The sequence below is a fragment of the Oryza glaberrima genome, chromosome 10, assembly GCF_000147395.1.
Source record: "Oryza glaberrima chromosome 10, OglaRS2, whole genome shotgun sequence".
NCBI lineage: Eukaryota > Viridiplantae > Streptophyta > Magnoliopsida > Poales > Poaceae > Oryza > Oryza glaberrima.
This window is the reverse complement of record NC_068335.1, coordinates 10,749,397-10,767,460: the sequence shown is the minus strand read 5'-3', so window position 1 is coordinate 10,767,460 and position 18,064 is coordinate 10,749,397. Positions and strand designations below refer to the sequence as shown.

At 38.9% G+C, this 18,064-nt stretch overlaps 1 protein-coding gene across 3 annotated transcripts; it reads left to right on the top strand.

The window, feature by feature from the left end:
- Positions 1 to 4,269: 4,269 nt before the first annotated feature.
- Positions 4,270 to 16,506, top strand: LOC127753499 (probable histidine kinase 5). Of its 3 annotated transcripts, none has more exons than XM_052278984.1 (14): positions 4,270 to 5,534; positions 7,285 to 7,524; positions 8,458 to 8,865; positions 9,397 to 9,597; positions 10,877 to 11,046; positions 11,179 to 11,391; positions 11,475 to 11,661; positions 11,775 to 11,826; positions 11,943 to 12,172; positions 12,260 to 12,358; positions 12,697 to 13,358; positions 13,856 to 14,359; positions 14,736 to 15,157; positions 15,978 to 16,506. In XM_052278984.1, exons 1-13 carry the CDS (start codon positions 5,277 to 5,279, stop codon positions 15,001 to 15,003), a joined length of 3,492 nt encoding a protein of 1,163 aa, XP_052134944.1. In that variant the 5' UTR covers positions 4,270 to 5,276; the 3' UTR covers positions 15,004 to 15,157; positions 15,978 to 16,506. The 3 variants fall into 3 exon arrangements, with proteins under 3 accessions (XP_052134944.1, XP_052134942.1, XP_052134943.1); XM_052278982.1 differs by having other exon boundaries at positions 4,275 to 5,534; positions 9,322 to 9,597; XM_052278983.1 differs by having other exon boundaries at positions 4,277 to 5,534; positions 8,461 to 8,865; positions 9,322 to 9,597.
- The last annotated feature ends 1,558 nt before the right edge of the window (positions 16,507 to 18,064 follow it).

The following is an 18,064-nucleotide window of genomic DNA, read 5'->3' as shown; positions in this document are numbered from 1 at the left end:
GTAAATCGCCTTAAATTCGTTTGCTCTGGTTACGTTGCTGTGCTCAAACAGTGGGTTACACTGTGCCCAGATTCTCTATCGTTCCAATCTGTTGTACCACATGTGCATTCATTCCATCCGATTTGTTTTGCAGGCGATATGATCTGGGATTAATTGCCACACAGGTCTCCTTCTCCCCACGGTAATTAAATTTTGGTCAGAGTTAAAAGAATTAATGGCATGAGTTTGTATTGGTATTATTTTTTTCTCTTTTTCTTAAATTGGGCACGTGCTAATCTTATTTGATTTGGAAAATATTTTCAGGTTGCCATGGCTAAATTGGCGGAATTGTGAAGGCTAAGGAATCAAGGGATCAGAAAGGCATAATCTGATCAGTCGCACTGATAAATTTGGCATATTCTCCATGATATTCCATTTCTTATTACCGGTATAAAGGCCCTCCTTGGGGCACATGAATATAAGGGGGCTACTCAGATTGATGTAATTTTAAACCATACTATTTTTTTAAAGTTGTCAAAGATGTGTATACATTTAGTTTTTTGTCAAATTTTAGTAAATACATAAGAAATCCTAAAAAAATTGATAATATTGTCAACTTACCAAAATTTTGGTATTGTCAAAATTTGGTAGGGTTTATTTTAGCTATAATCTGAACATACCTAAAATCACATGAACTAATCCTCCAAAATTCCTATAGATTCAATGGTGTATTCTTTTTCAACTTATGTTCGCTCGATTTTTATACGTATGCTTCTTGAACTTCTAAACTGTGTGGATTAATTAAGATAGCATACTTGCGGATGTATGCATGAAGTGTGGTGTATGCACATATGCTTTTATCATGCAACAAAAAAGGCAAAATAACATAACACGCCTTTTTTATTATTCTACAATTTGGATTTTTATTTGCATGCTTCTCAAGCTACTTAAACGGCACGTTTTATGAAAAAAATCTATATAAAATTTACTTAGAATACTGTTCTATAACAACTTTTCAACTTTGTAAGAGTTGATTCATTTATTTATTTATACCCTTAAATTGCTAAAAAAAATCAGATAATTCATCAATTTCAACTAAGGCCTTAATATATAGTGCAACTCTAACTAATTTGCATACTGTAGACCATTATCTCTCGTTGAGATGACAAAAAAATGTATAATTTGGCAATATCGCAATGACCAAGTTTTTAATGGTAAGCAATTGTCTAACCCGGTGCAAGTTATCTTTGTGTTTTTTTTTTCTATTGACTCCACTCTTAATATACGACGCTACCGCAGGAGAAGCATGATATCATGCGCAATGGTGCTATACTTTTGGAATTGGGAGCGAAAGGTTTTTTATTTCACGATGGATAGCGTAGTTTTATTTGAATTGTTGGCTGAATCTACGTGGTTTAACGCTAGCTAACAATAAAAGGGAGTTGGGGGTTCGTCCCATCACCTATTCTCTTTTTTTTTATTTGTTGAATAAATTTATGGCTATGTGTCTTATGGCATAAGCCAAAGATATAAACCATTTTTATTATCTTAAAAAGATAATTACAGGTTACGATATCGAAGATGCAATAATCAAACTCTCTAGAATCTACTGGCACCCAACCTGCTTTGCCGAATCTCCGATTGCGACCTTCACAAGAAGTACCAAAACTGAACGATATTAATAAGACCTTTAAATTTTCTGCAGAAGAACAAAATTATGAAACACTTAATTAATCTGGGTAACAAACCAGGTACTTACGCAATCCTTGATCTTAAAAAATAGAAGAATTCCAAGAAGTACATGTGCATTGAACCAGCACCTAGTGCTTTTCTAATTTCTTTAGGTTAGCAGCCACCAAACAGTAAAGGCCATAAAGCAGGACAAAGGTGCAAGCTCAACCAAAGTAGTGCTGGACTATTATAGATTAATCCGAAAAGACTGACCCACTCTCAAAAAGGTCAAACTTCAACCAACTTCTGCAGCAGTCTGTGTGTTTCTGTCAAAAAGTAAAGCATTTGTGTAGTGTGCAGTTGTGCACCCACCGCGTGTTCCTTTTCTTGAAACCCAGCATATTTATTAGATGCAAGTATAGCATAATCAAATAGTTTTAAGACATTAAGTCATATAGTCATGTTTGGATTGGTATAACGACCGACTTGTAAAATTGACTTGTTTATGAAGAGAGCAAGTCATTCTTTTTAGTAATGTATAACTCGGCCGTTTCATCAGATGAAATTTATCCTAAGCAGAAAAATAATTTGTATTAGTATGTAAATACTAAATAGGTTAGCTCAGATGTATTATGGTTAGAGCGTGTAGATTCCCAAAACAATACCACACCAACATAAAAAATCGTATAGAGCATCTCGAGAAGCGTCAACAAAACTTATCCCTTATATTTTTAATTTTTTTGTGTTGGGATAGTCCAAAAAATTCCTCCCATTCATTTCTTCACTCTCGAGCAAATCCCCTCCATTATATATTGGAGGAAATTAAATTCCTCCCATTCATTTCTTCACTCTCGAGCAAATCCCCTCCATTATATATTGGAGTAAATTCTCTGTATGCTCAATGTTCTGCCCTCACTTCTTTATATCCGCTAAATTTTGGTTTTGGTCCCTTACATGTCCTTTCTGTTAATTGATCATTTATTTGCTTTGAAAAGGTCTATTTTGCCCTTATGTATCGAAGAAGTATAGAAATTAAACATTCATTTTTATTTACTAAAACTAGTATATGTAGCATAACTTTGTGATAGTAGTGCAATAGATTTACCGTCGGTTGTATACCTTATCTAAAAGAAAATGATATACGAGATAGATTTGATTGTTTTTCTTCCTATTATTGTTTTTCTTCCTATTATAGAAAAATGCTACACATGCATTTTTTTCATATGTATTAAATATTTTACGTATAATACTTCCCCATGCAATAAAAACTAGGTGCGCAATAAACAACTATATTTTCAACGGTAGATTTTTTTTAGATATCTAAGGGTAAAACTGGCTTTTCTGTGCTCATTACAAGGTCAACTAGTGGTCAACTAACGGAAAAATATGAGAAGGATCACAACCAAAATTTAGGAGTATATAAGAGAATGAGGAAAATTCAGGAGCGTAACGATTGGTTAAAATTTTAGAGGTATAGAAGTAATTTTCTCATTATATAGAAATGACAATAGGGGATGAACTTCCATCTTTCAAATATAAGGGATGTTAGAGGTTAGATAGGAGGAACCTGAAAATAAGAGAGAAGGAATATATTTTTTTAGGTTCAGGCTTTTCAGTCAACTTTTTGTCTTATATGATTTATGAGATAATGGATTTAAAGTCCTAAATTTAATGATGGAGTCATATATCTACCTTATATAAGCCAAAAAGAAAATATTCTCAAATCTAACTTTTGGTTTTTTAATAGTGTAGTAGTGGTTTATGGCTTTAAAAAAAACAAAAAAAGCTACTTGTTTGTTTAGGTTTAAACTTTTCGACTTATAAGTTGGCTTATAAATCTAAGCAAAGAGGGCCATAGGACATTTTTGTTGGAGCTAGTTTTCTCCAATCACTAAATTTTGCTAAAGGACAACATATAGGACATCGAGCAAAGATCTTGTTTTTTCATCCCCAATTCCCATCCTCTCACCTGTATTGGACATGGACAGAGGTTTGGTTTATCCCAATAAGTACTTAGTAGTACTTACTACATATAGATAATTGCTAGGATATTACTACTTGAGCATCGTTATAACCTCAACTTGTAGCAAGAGTCGATAAATTCTACTAGTTTGTTTTAAGATGGTTTAGCTAAGCTAAAGAAAAAATTAAGTAGCAATCAAGTTGGTTGCAAGCTAATTTGTTTACTTCAATCTCAGCACAAATTATTTGATTTCCCAACAACTTGAAAAAAGAAACTAGACATTTGGCACGAAAGCAATCAGAAACAAGCAGAAAACAACGTAGCACGCCATCGCCGTTGTCGACAACTCGACCAATGTTCCCACCACGACACAAATGTTTGTGGTGCATGCGAGCTCGTGTTCATACAACACGTCTTCTTTGTGGCATATTTATTATTTTTCCTCCCGTTGCTATGGATGGACTAATGGTTCAAGTTCTCTCGTCACCGTCGTCAACACGATACAATAATTGGGCCGTGAAAGGAATAGCCCCGATCACTAGAAACCACAAAGCTAATGAGCTTGAATTTTCCAAACAATCTTGACACATGCGTCCACCTCCCCCAAAAAAAATTGTCTTGCAAGGTAAGGGAGAAAGAAATGAAAGAAAAAAAAAATCTCTAAACAAGCTATGTCAATCAAGCTAGGGAGAGGGCTCCATTAGGACCCACAGGATGATGAGATAATGATATGCACCTTGAAGAAAACACTTTCTCCACATCAAAGAGAAAAAAAAACCAAGAATTCCCCTCTCCATCTCAATACCTCATCCCCATCTGATTCCTCCCTCTAAACAACAACAGCAGCAGCATATGTTAGAGAAATCCTCTCTCTAGAACCAAAAGACAGTACTAGTAGTAGTAGCAGATGGAGAAGGGTAGAGAGAGAAAGTGAGAAGCACAAGCACCACCACCACTATGAAAGCAGCAGGAAAGAGAAAGAGTAGCACACTGTAGCAGGAGCAGCAGCAGCCAGCAGCAGATGATGCAGAGCAGCTTTAGGCAGTAATCACCACCACCACCTCCTCCTCTCTCTTCTTGTTTCTTTCCAATTTACCAGTTGTTGTTCCTCACCTCACCTGCTGTTGTTGTTGCTGCTTCTCTCTCTCTTCTCTCTCCCTTTCTCTGCCTTTCCCCACCACCTCTACCACCCACTCCTTCCCCAATTCCAGCAAGAATCCAAGACATCCTCGCCTTGTGCTCTTGGTTCGACATTCTTGAGGTGTTGAGGGTTGGCTTTCTTGGATTGGATTGGTTCTTGGCGGCGTTGCGGGGATTGCTGTGGGTGGAGGTCGCTTTCATGGCGCGGTGGCGTCTCTGAGACGACCGTGACCTCCCCTGCTCGCCTTGCCGACCGGGAAAGGCAGAGGGTGGTCGTTCTTGATGGCCTCCCGCGGCAGGGTCGGCGGCTGCGGAGGCGGAGGCGGTGGACGCAACGGGGACAAGTGGAAGCCCGCGTGGTTGCTCGAGCTCGTCCTCGCGATTCCGGCCATGTCCACCAACGACAAGAAACCCTGGAGCGGCGGCGTTCTTGGCCCCCGTCAGAGCTAGCTCGCCCCGGATTTCTTCTCTGCTAGTGTGGCGCGTTTCTTGGAGGCTTTGTGGCGGCGGCGGCGGCAGTGAGATGAGCAGGGTCGGAGAGTGCGGCGGCGGCGGCGGCGGCTGCGGGGCACGGCGAGGGAAGGCGGCGCACGCCGGTGCCGGGGCGGTGGCCGGGTTCCTGGGGTGCTTGCTGCTGGTGTGGGCGATGGGTGGGTGTGGGAGGGGGTGTGGTGGTGGTGGTGGGGAGGGTGTGAGGGACAGGGTGGAGGAGGTGGCGGCGCAGTTCAACCTCAGCATGAGCAAGCTGCAGGCGCTGGCGTCGCTCCTGTCTTCGCCGGAGGTAAATTCGCCCTCTTGCTTGCTTGGTTTGATTGCTCCACTAGCTTTTGATGATCATCATGCTCTCCATGTGTACTGTACCATTGCAATTTGGATGTGATAGATTTTGGGAGAATTCGTAGGCGCGCTAGATGTATGCGCTTTACGCATTTACGGATGTTTCGCGTGCGAAGGAATATATATAATGCCTTGGTGTGGGGTGTTTGGAAGTTTATAATTGTAGCTGCCTAGACCATATGTTTCAGTCTCGCAGCATTTATACGTTCCTAATTGATGTATTAGTGGACTGGATGTTTTGGTAGTAATGGGAAATTTTAATGAGTACATGGATTTCCGGTATTATCTTAGTGGAGACAGTCAACTCTGTTTAGATGGAGATTAGAAATTTATGCTGTTTCGTCACTTGTACGGGCGAGGAAAGAACATGTACTAGGATACTGCAAAAGAAATAAACACTTTGATTGGGACCTACCAGAAAATTTGTGGATTGCTTGTTCCTTGTGGTGTCAATGATTATAAAAGTGGTACATTGGCCTGGAAAGTCAATAAGTACGCGCTGTTTGTGAATTGTCGAACTGGATATTTGAGACATAGATAGGTCGTGCAAATTTGAGGTTTGTACAGAGAAAATTCCATGCATATGAGAGTTCCTAGAATCCCTTATTTGTTAGTATTAGAAAAAACATGTTCCTTCCATTCCACTCAGGTTGAACTTTTCCTCCTCATATGCCAGTGCCATCCATGTCCTGTTAACAGACCCATGAATAAGACCGAAATGCCCTCTGCAACCTCTTCCCTTCTCTTGTCAAACCATTGGTGAGGGAGCTTCCATGCTGGCAGCATGAGCCACCTCCCGCTCCTTTCTCCGACATGGCATGAGCTCAGTGTTAAAGAAGGCACTAGACTCTAGATTATTGGCAGGGCTGATGTCTAGACACTGCTTAGGACCGTTAGTCAGAGCAGAGAATAAACAAATGCAAAGCAGTGAACGAGGAGAGCAGAGACTGGAGAGCAGAGCAGAGTTAAAGAAATGTGGATGCCTTAAGATCACATAAATGCTTATTTTAGCATATTGGGTGCTTGTTATAGCATATTGGTTACAAAGTATTCCAGTCTTCTTTATCCTAGAAAAGCTAGAATAACTGCCACATTGCTATGATCCTACAGGATCCTTAATCCAATCATTGAACTGACTTTCTACCATTTATAAATCTTCTTATGATTGTCCCATAAACAATTATCTCAATTTCAATCACCCTAGATATGACTGGTAGTTGTAGTAAGAAACAAGATCTCCCTTGTTGCATGTGTGGTTGGGGTAATCCAGGGAGGAAAAGAGAGAGCAAGCTGGTTTACCTTAGGTGCATTGTACATAATTTTGCTACCATAAGCTCAGAATCAAATGGCAAACTGTTCATACGAGCTAGATGTAGGGGAGTGAAATATGGTTGTCCTGTATTAATTCTTTATTTGTTGTGGTCAATAAAATGTCAGGCTATACACAAACTATTGACAAGTAAACTTTTAAATGCTGTGATGCAAGCAATCTTTGTTTATTCCCTGCAAGTGCAAATGAGAACTTTGAAGAGTAAATTTATGATGTTACAAAATCATGTTATTTGCACGACCTATTAATTGTGATAACATATACATCGTTATCTCATTATTGTTTTAGATAATATACTTCATTCATTATGCCCTGGGATCTTATCATCATGCATTTCTAACTGACAATTTGAACTATGATGTAGCGGGAATGCATATGTAAATCTGGTACGATCAATGATGATAATCCAGCCCACAGCATGCCTGATATGTCAAATTGTCGTCTTAAGAATAAACCATCTGGTGGAAATCAAAACAGGCTGGACAATGTGATTATTCAAGATTGTTGCGCAAATGAAGATAATTATGACAAAAATAATCATGAAAACAATTTATTGCAAAATGCCATGCAACAAGACATTGGCTCTCCTACGACATTGTGGAATGTGAGTGTTTTATGTTTCTCTTTATCCTGGATGAACTTGGTGAAGTGTCAAATTAGCTACATTTCTTTTTGCACTGTAAACTTGGAATATAGAGCATTAATGGAATTGGACTGTATTATAACATATTGTTAATGTGGCTGATTCATGAATGATCTGAACCTTCAACTCTTGTGACCTACTAACCAGATTGTCTACTTGACTCTAAATACTTCAGAGGATTGCATGATATTGGCATATCTATATGTTAGGTTGGATTTATTTTCTGCTACTTTGATGTAATGGGGATCGGCATCTATCTTGGCATTGTCCAATTAGTATGTAGCCACCGAGCTATCTTAACTAGAACAACAATAGGTCTCGTCAGTCTTACTGCCACATAGTACTGTAGGACTTGCTAGCCATACTATTATACGTCCAACTTGATTCCAATAACTCAAAGTCATGCTTAAGTCGAGCTTTTTCTTGAAGAAATTACAGAGCTGTCCTTTTGCCCTGCCAATTGTCAAATGCCAATAACTCAGGTGTGTTGATTCCTTTGCAGAACATGTTAAATTGAGCTTAAATGAGGCTAAAGTAGAAAAAAAAACTATATTTACATCTCTTAAGAAATAACTTCCTACAGAATCTTCTTGTATCAAATAATGCTATTAATTTCACAGTTTTGTATTGCCTAATCAGAGTTAATTATCCTTTTTTTTTTTCTGCAACTGTTTTTGACATTTCATTTATTAAAGAGAAGCACCTTCTCCATGTTTCTAATGCCATTTTTGGTTTGTATTGTGATTATCTATTTTCTTGACTTACAATGTCATGATTCATAGCATGTTGATCTTTAACCATTACAAATTCCTATTGATCGTACCTTTTTGTTTTCAATATATTTAGCTATGCCTATGTGACTTGTGTATTGTCATTAATGGGCTGAATGTACAGCAGAATAACGCCTTGAGCTGCAATCACGGGATGATATTTAGTTTGTTTGCTTCCCTTGGAATAGTTGTAATTTTGGTAGTTATAACTATTTTCAAAAGAGGGAAGCAAGCAAATGAACTGTGTCAGCATGAGAAACTCCTCCAGACACCGAGTGTTAAGATAAGTCGAAAATGGTCAAAGAGAGCCCTGCTTCTTGGTGTCTTAGTTGGGCTTTGTAGTTCTGTCTGGATATTTTCAAGCATGCATGCTGATGTTGTTGCTAGAAGAATTGAGAATCTTGAAAATATGTGTGATGAGAGAGCTAGGATGCTACAAGATCAGTTCAATGTAAGCATGAACCATGTGCATGCATTGGCTATTTTAGTCTCAACTTTTCACCATGGGAAGAATCCTTCTGCTATTGATCAGGTTTGCTTTCTTTGGATACATCTTTCTTAATTGCAAGGGTGATTCAACAAACTTTTAATATTATTAAAAATGTTTTGATAATTTAATAATTTAATCAGGTTTCTAAAAATGCATTGTAAAAGAAATTAGCTGTGAAAGTTGTATTTTGAAGGCCGTGTGATCAAAATGGTATGTTTTTGTGACTGACTGGAAGGAGTATAAAATCTGATTAGCCATTAGCAATTTGTTTGTCCAAAGAAAAATGTTTAGAATAGGTGTCTCCATTCAAAACTGCTTATACCATGATAAGTCACTGGGAAAAAAACATCGTTATAGCTGAAACAGGAGGCCAGGAGGGATGCACAGTTTTTCAAAGATTTATGTTATTTAAAAGAAAACATCTTGTTATTTTCTATCCTATTAATACTGTGCTTTTTTTCAAGATTATGAGATCTTGTTATCATTGACATTTGACAGAAAACATTTGAGGATTTCACGGCTAGGACAACATTTGAAAGGCCATTGATGAGTGGTGTTGCCTATGCTTTGAAGGTGCTGCACAGCGAAAGGGAGTTGTTTGAGCAAAAGCTTGGATGGAAGATTAAGAAAATGGAGACCGAAGATCAATCCCTTGTTCATGACTACAATCCTGAAAAGCTTCAGCCTTCACCAGTTCAAGATGAGTATGCACCTGTTATTTTCTCCCAGGAAACTGTAAAGCACATTATATCAGTTGACATGATGTCTGGGAAGGTGAGCTACTATATCTGCAAGCCCTTGTGTATATATATTTATTTATTTCTGAATAGGATAAACTTATTTAACTTCTGATTAGACCTTCATTTTTTTTTTCAAATTGTGAAATGAGTAATTCAGAATCTAATAACGTCTTACTTTAAAAGGATGGGTGCATGAGGTATTATTCTTTACATGGCAGTTCCATATCCCAAATTAGAAATCCGACTCACAGAGGAGTCCCTATTCTAGTATAACTACAAACTATATGTAGTCTCAGATGGACAGCAGTCCCATAACTTCCCCTTTATCATTTTGATTTGCTCCATGGCACTAGCCTGCCTTGGCCCTTCAACCTAGTCTTGCTACACAGACTCTAACCACTTTGTCCTGTATGAGCCATATACAACACTGAGCACAAGCGAAGCCCATCCCATTGGACATGGAATCTGCTGTTGCTGTGTTGCAATGTTGCTGCTGAGGCATATTGCCAATCTTTGTGTGGACTCTGAGGAGGCCTTCATGCTGAACCGGATGGTGACATGGATGAGCGAACTCACTATCGAATGTAAGTGAGACACAAACATAGTGGCTGTCCACAGTGGCAGCGATAGGAAGAAAGAAGCTGGCATGGAGAGTGAGGGAGGCAGTAGCGAGTGCCAAGCTCTCCGAGAGATGAGGCTCACGAACAAGAGGCAGCGAAGTACAAGCAAAGGCCGCGTAAAAGGTTTGATTAGTTATGTTGGATCCATCTCAGTCCAAACAAAATCTGTAGAAGTGGTTTGATCTGAGTTGGTTCAGCATGATTAGCCGTCTTGCAGCAGACTGTGAACAGCTCTGGACCCTGGCAGACCATGTATACAAACCTAAAGAACATGTTTGAGTTTTATTACTAACTTTATTTTAGACAAGGGAAGTGTAAACTCCTGGCCTTTGCATCAGCTAGGGATGCACACAACCATTACATTATTAGTCCCCCTGTTCCAAATCATACGATTTTTCGGTTTTGTCCTAAGTCAAACTTGTGGACCAAGTTCATAAAAAAAACATAGCAGCATCGCCATATGCAAGACGTGGAGCCTGGTCATCCACCCAGGGTGTCTGGGTCCTAAATTTGCCCGTGTGTGCCCCTGTCCACGTCCCTTTGGGATGCAAGCTTTATGTACAAATTATATGAAATTTTGCACTATAATTAGTGTCATGCACAAGTACTATTATTACTTAATCAATCAATTGATCAAGAATCATCAAACAAAAACTTGTGATTCATTTCTTGACACTATGATCTTGATTTCAGGAAGATCGTGATAATATATTGCGCTCACGGGCAACAGGCAAAGGGGCCCTAACAGCCCCTTTCCCACTTCTTAAATCTAATCACCTTGGTGTGGTGCTAACGTTCACTGTGTATAAGTATGATCTTCCTCCAGATGCAACACCAGAGGAGCGTATTGAAGCTACGCTGGGGTAATATCTGTTTCCTAATAAATGTCAAGTTGAACTACACACTTATATTTATTTCTTTTTAAGTTTGAGAGAGTTTTCTATCAAAAGAACTTTGAGAGAATTGACCATAGATTTGTTGTTAACACTTGACAGTTATCTTGGTGCCTCATTTGATGTTCCGTCTCTGGTGGAGAGACTCCTGGAGCAACTTGCTAGCAAACAAAAGATAGTTGTTAGGCTGTATGACATCACAAATCATACTTATCCTACTAAAATGTATGATTCGGATGTTATTGCATCTGATGATCTGCATATTAGTAATATTGATTTCGGGGACCCGACACGCAAACACGTAATGCATTGCAGGTACTTCTTTCATTGTGCTTGGGATTATACTTTTGTACTTGAAAATAAGCTCACTCAATCCATTTTCATATTTTTTATGTCAGATTCAAGCATGCACCTTCACTGCCATGGTCTGCAATTATGATATCTTCAGCAGTAGCTATAATTGTTTTGCTTGTTGGCTATATTATCTATGCTACTCTGAATTCTCTTGAAGAGGCAGAAGATAATTATACGACAATGAGAGATTTAAAAGGACGAGCTGAAGCTGCAGATGTTGCTAAGTCCCAGGTCCTTCTATCTCTAGCAGTGTTCTTATCTTTTGCCTATGTTTCTTTAGTCTCCTCCATGATTGCTTTCCTTCTTCTCCTTATCCGCTAAGTAGATCTTTGTTTACCTTGCAGTTTCTAGCAACTGTTTCACATGAGATTAGAACTCCAATGAATGGTGTACTAGGTTTGTCCTTTATACTTTGTTTTTAATTATTCTTTTCTATCACATTGATACCTTCTGTATTATCGTCAGAAGACAATGCTAAATGAGTTATGAGAGTGGATTTCTACCTGAACCAGGTATGCTACAGATGCTCATGGATACGGAACTTGATACAACTCAGCGGGATTTTGTAGTTACAGCTCAAGAAAGTGGAAAGTCATTGATAAACTTAATAAATGAAGTACTTGATCTTGCTAAGATAGAATCAGGCAAAATTGAGCTGGAGGCGGTGCGATTTGATGTCCGTGATATTCTTGACAATGTGGTATCTTTGTTTTCTGAAAAATCATGGGCTAAGGGCATAGAGGTGAGTCGTAATCTATACCCATTGGACTCTAAGCTTTTCATTCAACGGGATGTTAGGACCTGAAATATGTTGTTTTTGCGAGGGTAGTTGGCTGTACTTGTATCTGATCAAGTTCCAGATGTTCTGATCGGGGACCCGTGGCGGTTTCGGCAAATCATTACAAATCTTGTAGGGAATTCTATGAAGGTCAGTTTTAAATCTAGATTGGCTACCATAATTCCTCTGATCTTCAATTTATTGTTATACTCTGGAGAACATTGTTGTTGTGGGTTCCTTATTCTGTCATTTGCATACATCTATATGCTGTGATACTTTCATATAACAGCAGTAGCCAGTAGGAGAAAGTATGATCCAGTACTCGCTGTTTTGATATTTATACAAGTGAAAGCTCAAACTGGATTTCCTTATGTAGATTACAAACATGGCAGTTGCTTTGGTTAGAACAAAAAAGTAGAGTTCTGTCTATTATGCAATAATCTTTCACTGATATAATCTTTTCCAAATATGGCTTCCTGTAAATACAGTTTACTGAACAAGGTCATATCTTCATTCGAGTGCATTTAATTGAGGAAGTGAAGAGAAAAATGGAAGCTCTGGATGACACTTCTCCTGAAAACATAGAAGTTACAGCGAATTCCAAAAATACGATGCCATATAATACTCTAAGTGGGCTTGAAGTAGCAAATAATCGGAAAACCTTGGAGAGTTTCAGGATGTTCAAAGATTCATCAGATGCAATAGATTCAGTGAACTTACTAGTGACTGTCGAAGACACTGGCATAGGAATAACTAAGGATGCTCAAACTCGCATTTTTACACCTTTCATGCAAGCGGATGGTTCCACCTCAAGGACATATGGTGGAACTGGAATTGGTTTGAGTATTACGAAACGCCTGGTTGAATTGATGGGTGGAGAAATAGGGTTTGTGAGTAATCCAGGAGTTAGTAGTACATTTTCTTTTACTGCTATTTTCAAGGAAAATAGGAAAGATCCAGGGGATATCAAAAGGTATTGTCCTGAACCTACTCCACCAGATTTTCAAGGAATGAGAGCGCTTGTTGTTGACGGAAGATGTGCTCGTGCTGAGGTTACCATGTACCATCTGCGGAGACTTGGAATACAATGTGATCTTGCAGCCACATCTGAATCAGCACTTTCTGCTCTATTGGAATCCTGCAATTCAAGGTTCGGTTTCTTTGTGTATCATGCTTCAGCTTTATATTTTGCAACCCATTCAAATGGCCGTAGCTTGCCTGCTGGCTCAGGTCTAATGAGCATCAATATTTCACAAAATGGCATTAGTATAATTTTCTGAGTTGGTTAGATATTCGGATTTTCTCTGTATTATTTGGCATCAAAACAGAGAAAGACAATTTACTACTCAACAGAAGGGATAAAAGAGTAAAAGATGAAGCTTACATTACTTGGATGACGATAAGATTTGACTAGAGATTAGGGGACCATTAGGTTTAGTGGTTTGCTATGTTGGTTTACAAGTCTTGATGCTCAACGAGACTGTTAATTTCTTTTTCTGGTATTAATGACATCATAAATGTTGGATAAATATTTGTTTACTTGAGTTTTATTGTGAAGCCATCATAAATATGCTGTTATGCTTTCAATATTCATAAAACTATTATTATGTATTATTTTCTGACACTGCTGCATTTTATGTGTTCAAGTGTAAAAAGCAGTCTAAATATGGTGCTTGTTGACAAAGAAGCTTGGGGCGAGGACTCAGGCTTGGCATTTTTCCGGTGTCTTATAGATCTTCGGCTGAAGGGCACACTCAAGTCTTGGCAAACCATGCCAAAGTTCTTTCTTTTGGCAGGTTCAATAACTCCTGCTGACTCTGATTGTTTGAGGTTGGCGGGGTATTCTAATAGCATAAGAAAACCCCTTCGTCTTAGTACTGTTGCTGCTTGTCTTAGTAAAGCACTAGGGGTTGGACTTACAGGCCGACGAAGTAGAGATAATTCTTTGGTTCTTCGAAGTGTACTAACAGGAAAAAACATTTTAGTTGTGGACGACAATGCTGTTAATCGCATAGTTGCAGCTGGTGCTTTGAAGAAATATGGAGCTATAGTTACCTGTGTGGACAGTGGAAAGGAGGCAATTTCTAGGCTCCAGCCACCTCATAAATTTGATGCTTGTTTTATGGATGTTCAGATGCCTGAGATGGATGGGTAATCTTCCTTCCCATTTGTTAAAATTCATCTAATGATGCCTTCTAAAGACATTATTTTGTGTTACGTGCTTCACTGTGTTATAAGATGAATTAGTAACATATCCTTATTGCTTAAATATCTCTTGTAGTTTCTTCAAATGGTTTCATATTGAAATAGGTCGCCTTTTTTTCTTTCATAATTGCAGTCTTGAGCTAGAATTCTTTTTTTTTATTATTGTGTCCATTGTAATGAACGACTTCATAAGTCTATATATGGATTGTTATGAACTTTGAAATAACCAGAAAACTTACTACATGTAGAACATCGTACATTCTTTATAACAAGTGTCTTCTGCAATTGGATCAACTGAACTGCTTCCTTTTTTTTTTTGCAGGTTTGAAGCTACTAGATTAGTTCGTTCTGTAGAAAGTAAAATCAATGATACGATCCAGGCAGGTGAAGTGTGTTCCGAGATCTATGGAAATAAGGCCCATTGGCATGTACCTATATTAGCCATGACAGCGGATGTAATTCAAGCAACTTTTGAGGGATGTATGGAATGTGGAATGGATGGATATGTGGCAAAGCCATTTGAAGAACAGCAACTTTACTCTGCAGTTGCTCATTTCCTAGAGGCTGATGCAACAGATCCATTGACCTAGGAGATTTAGTTTGCTAGTGGCCACAGTGATTCAGGGTTCTCTGATGCAGCATCTGCTAAAAACCCATTTGGAGATAACAATGTTGCAAAGCAGAAGAGCTATGCAGTAAATCGAGAACAGAAGTTTGATTGGACTGCTATTTATGTTTCATTTGGTGAGTTTCAACTGAACACATTAAATGTGCAAGCTTTAGTAACTTAGTCAAACACCATGTAGTTGCGCTAATAAGTAAACTCCCTCCGTCCCAGAATATAAGAAGTTTTAGGGTTGTACACGGTTATTAAGAAAGTAGGTAGAAGTGAGTGGTGGAGTGTTGTGATTGGATGATTAGTGGAGGTAAGTAGGAAAAATGAATGGTGGATGGTTGTGATTGGTTGGGAAGAGAATGTTGGTGGAGAAGTTGTTATATTTTGGGACAAATTCTAATGGCTAAAAGTTGTTATATTTTGGGACGGAGGGAGTAATAACCTGACTTTTAGTTCTTTTTCTTGCTGGTTAATACACATAATTATTTTCAATATTCATTTGATCATTAAGATGCTTCATCTGAAATTCCTGCTTCTCAAATATATATGATAGCTCTCAGGGAGGTCTAACATCAAATTTAGAACATCCCACAAGTTTTTGGCATCTGAAAATGGATGATAGAAATATTTTGGCTATTGGATATTATACTTGTTTTGCTTTCTTTTGAATAATTGGATGCTATGACCCTTCTTGTAGAATACTTGGCCCTGGATTCCGGAACCATTAAGTTCAGCCTACGCTAGCAATCAAAATTTTGTTTCATCTGTTAATTGTTATCTTGTTTCGTCTGTTAATTGTTATTCCCTCCGGTCAAAATTATCTGTCGTTTCCAACAGCAAAACAGAACTACTAGCAGGACATTTCTACTGTCTGAAACGACGAGTATTTCCGATCGGAGGGAGTGTCTTGTTTCATCTCTTAATTGTTATCTTGTGTGTGTTCTACAGACAATTGGATGAAATCTATTTCAACATCACGCCTTCAGCCATGTGCTTAAGGGGAAACTTTGACCATTTTTACCCAGTGGAAATCAATGAGGGACATACATTGAACTGACATAGCCTCCTTCATGCTGTTCCAGTGTAGTGGCTGACAAGATGACATCAATGGCGTTCTTGTTGTACAGCTAATATAGATTATGAGAAGGCTAATGCTCCTGTTTATTCTGTATTCTTGAGTGTACATATGAAATGGCAAGAAAATAGTGAGAGTTGGAGGATTTGTCTGGTGGCTTGAAGAATGTAAATAGGAATGTTCATATCCATCTTTTCTGAGGTCTGGTTATGTGGGGTGTAAGTTGTACATATGTTCTCTTGTAGAAATGTAATTGATTATTAGATTACGGCAATGTTCCAAAAAAAGTATATATATTATGTTTCCAAATCCTTGCTTGTTGAGTGCCCTGTAATTTTCATTTCAAATAGAACAAAATGCAAATTGTCCGGAAGATCCAAATTGTACACTTCTTTTATTGAACATTTGGGAGCATATGTTGGCAATGGCTGTGGAATATGTTTATATATCTTTGAACCTTTTCAGAGAGAATTTTGAAAATCTGTGGTCTAGTGAAGCAAAACTCAAGCTTGTAGTTTTGTTATGAAATTGGTACATCAAAATCACATCTAGGGTTCTCTTTGTAAATTTAAGGGATTTTGGACAGATAAAGGGTCCCATCCATCCAAAGTCCCACTTTAGGAGGGAGGGAGTGTATTGTTCTACCATGCCAACAAGATGTCGATGGCATGGCCAAAAGCTTTATTATTTTTAGAAAAAAAAGTCCAGAACTCTAAATTACACCAAAACATTGGAGACCCTCCCTAAACAGCACACTCTAGAACGAAGAATAAATAAATAAATTGCTTAAAGCCTACTCCATCCTAAAATACAACAACCTACGACTACTATCTATATTCATATTCGTAGTACTGTGATATATTCTCTCTAGTCGTTATTATATTTTAGGATGGAGGTAACATAAGAAAATTTATTTGTGCACTTATCCTCATCAAGTTTTAGAAAAGAAAGTGAAGTGAGAGTAGCTCAAGTGGTTACGTTCTTTGTAGTGGAACCAACCCACCCGGATTCAAATACATTCAACACGGGTAGGGCCAGCCCTGACAGGGGCGAGCAGTGCAGCCGCACTGGGCCCCCCAGATATTAGGGGCCCCACCCCACCCCTCCGCGTAGCCTCTATGCTGCTGTGGCCCAAGTAACAGGAGCCAACATGCTATGCAACGATACCGAACAGAAGTTACAGACACAGAGACGTTCCCAATTCCTTCCTATGAGGCGAGATTGTCGCCGCCCGGCGCGTGCGTCATGACGACTGAAGTCCATTGGAATGACTCTACGTTATACCGGCGGCCGCCGTTCAGTTCATGATTCATCCCGCGTCGTCGTCGTCGTCGGCGGCGGCGGCGGCACATCAGTGCGCGGCGCCGTCACGCCATGGTCCTCCGCCATCGACTGCAACCGCATCTGCTGAATTGCAGGATGCCTAACGCCTGACGATCAAAAGTCAAGGGGAGGTATGGAGGTGAGCAGCAGCATATGAACATTAATTGAAATTTTCTAGTTCTATCTGCACTGCACCTTGGCACCTTGCTATGCTAGGTTAATAGGTCAGATTTGTTCTGTCTCCTCTTATCAGAGATTCTAAGAATCATAGAGCTTGGAGAATTGGAGTTGTAAACGTTAGCGTTGGTAAAGCTGTTAGTGGTTAAGTGGTTTGGCAAAAGAAATTATTGGATGAAATTGATATTGATACCACCATGAGTGGTATCGCATGCATAAATGTCCAAAATTTTTAAGGTAACAACTAGCAGCTGACAACTCATGTATATACTGATTATTATTTAGATATTATACTAAGGGCCCTATCTCTAGTTTCGCACTGGCCCCTGAAAACTCAGGACCGGCCCTGAACACGGGTGCTCGCATTTACGACTAATTATTCTTTCAATGGTAGACGACGTACCCGTTGACAACGAGACGCCCGTGAATAGTCTTCTGGAGGTGCTCATATGGGTAGGGA

Bases quoted from the DNA above. Each gene is read 5' to 3' on its own strand.
- LOC127753499 (XM_052278982.1), top strand. From the start codon at position 5,277: ATGAGCAGGGTCGGAGAGTGCGGCGGCGGCGGCGGCGGCTGCGGGGCA. The intron at 7,525-8,457 runs GTGAGTGTTTTA...CTGAATGTACAG, and splicing joins CTCCTACGACATTGTGGAAT to CAGAATAACGCCTTGAGCTG. The intron at 9,598-10,876 runs GTGAGCTACTAT...TCTTGATTTCAG, and splicing joins TTGACATGATGTCTGGGAAG to GAAGATCGTGATAATATATT.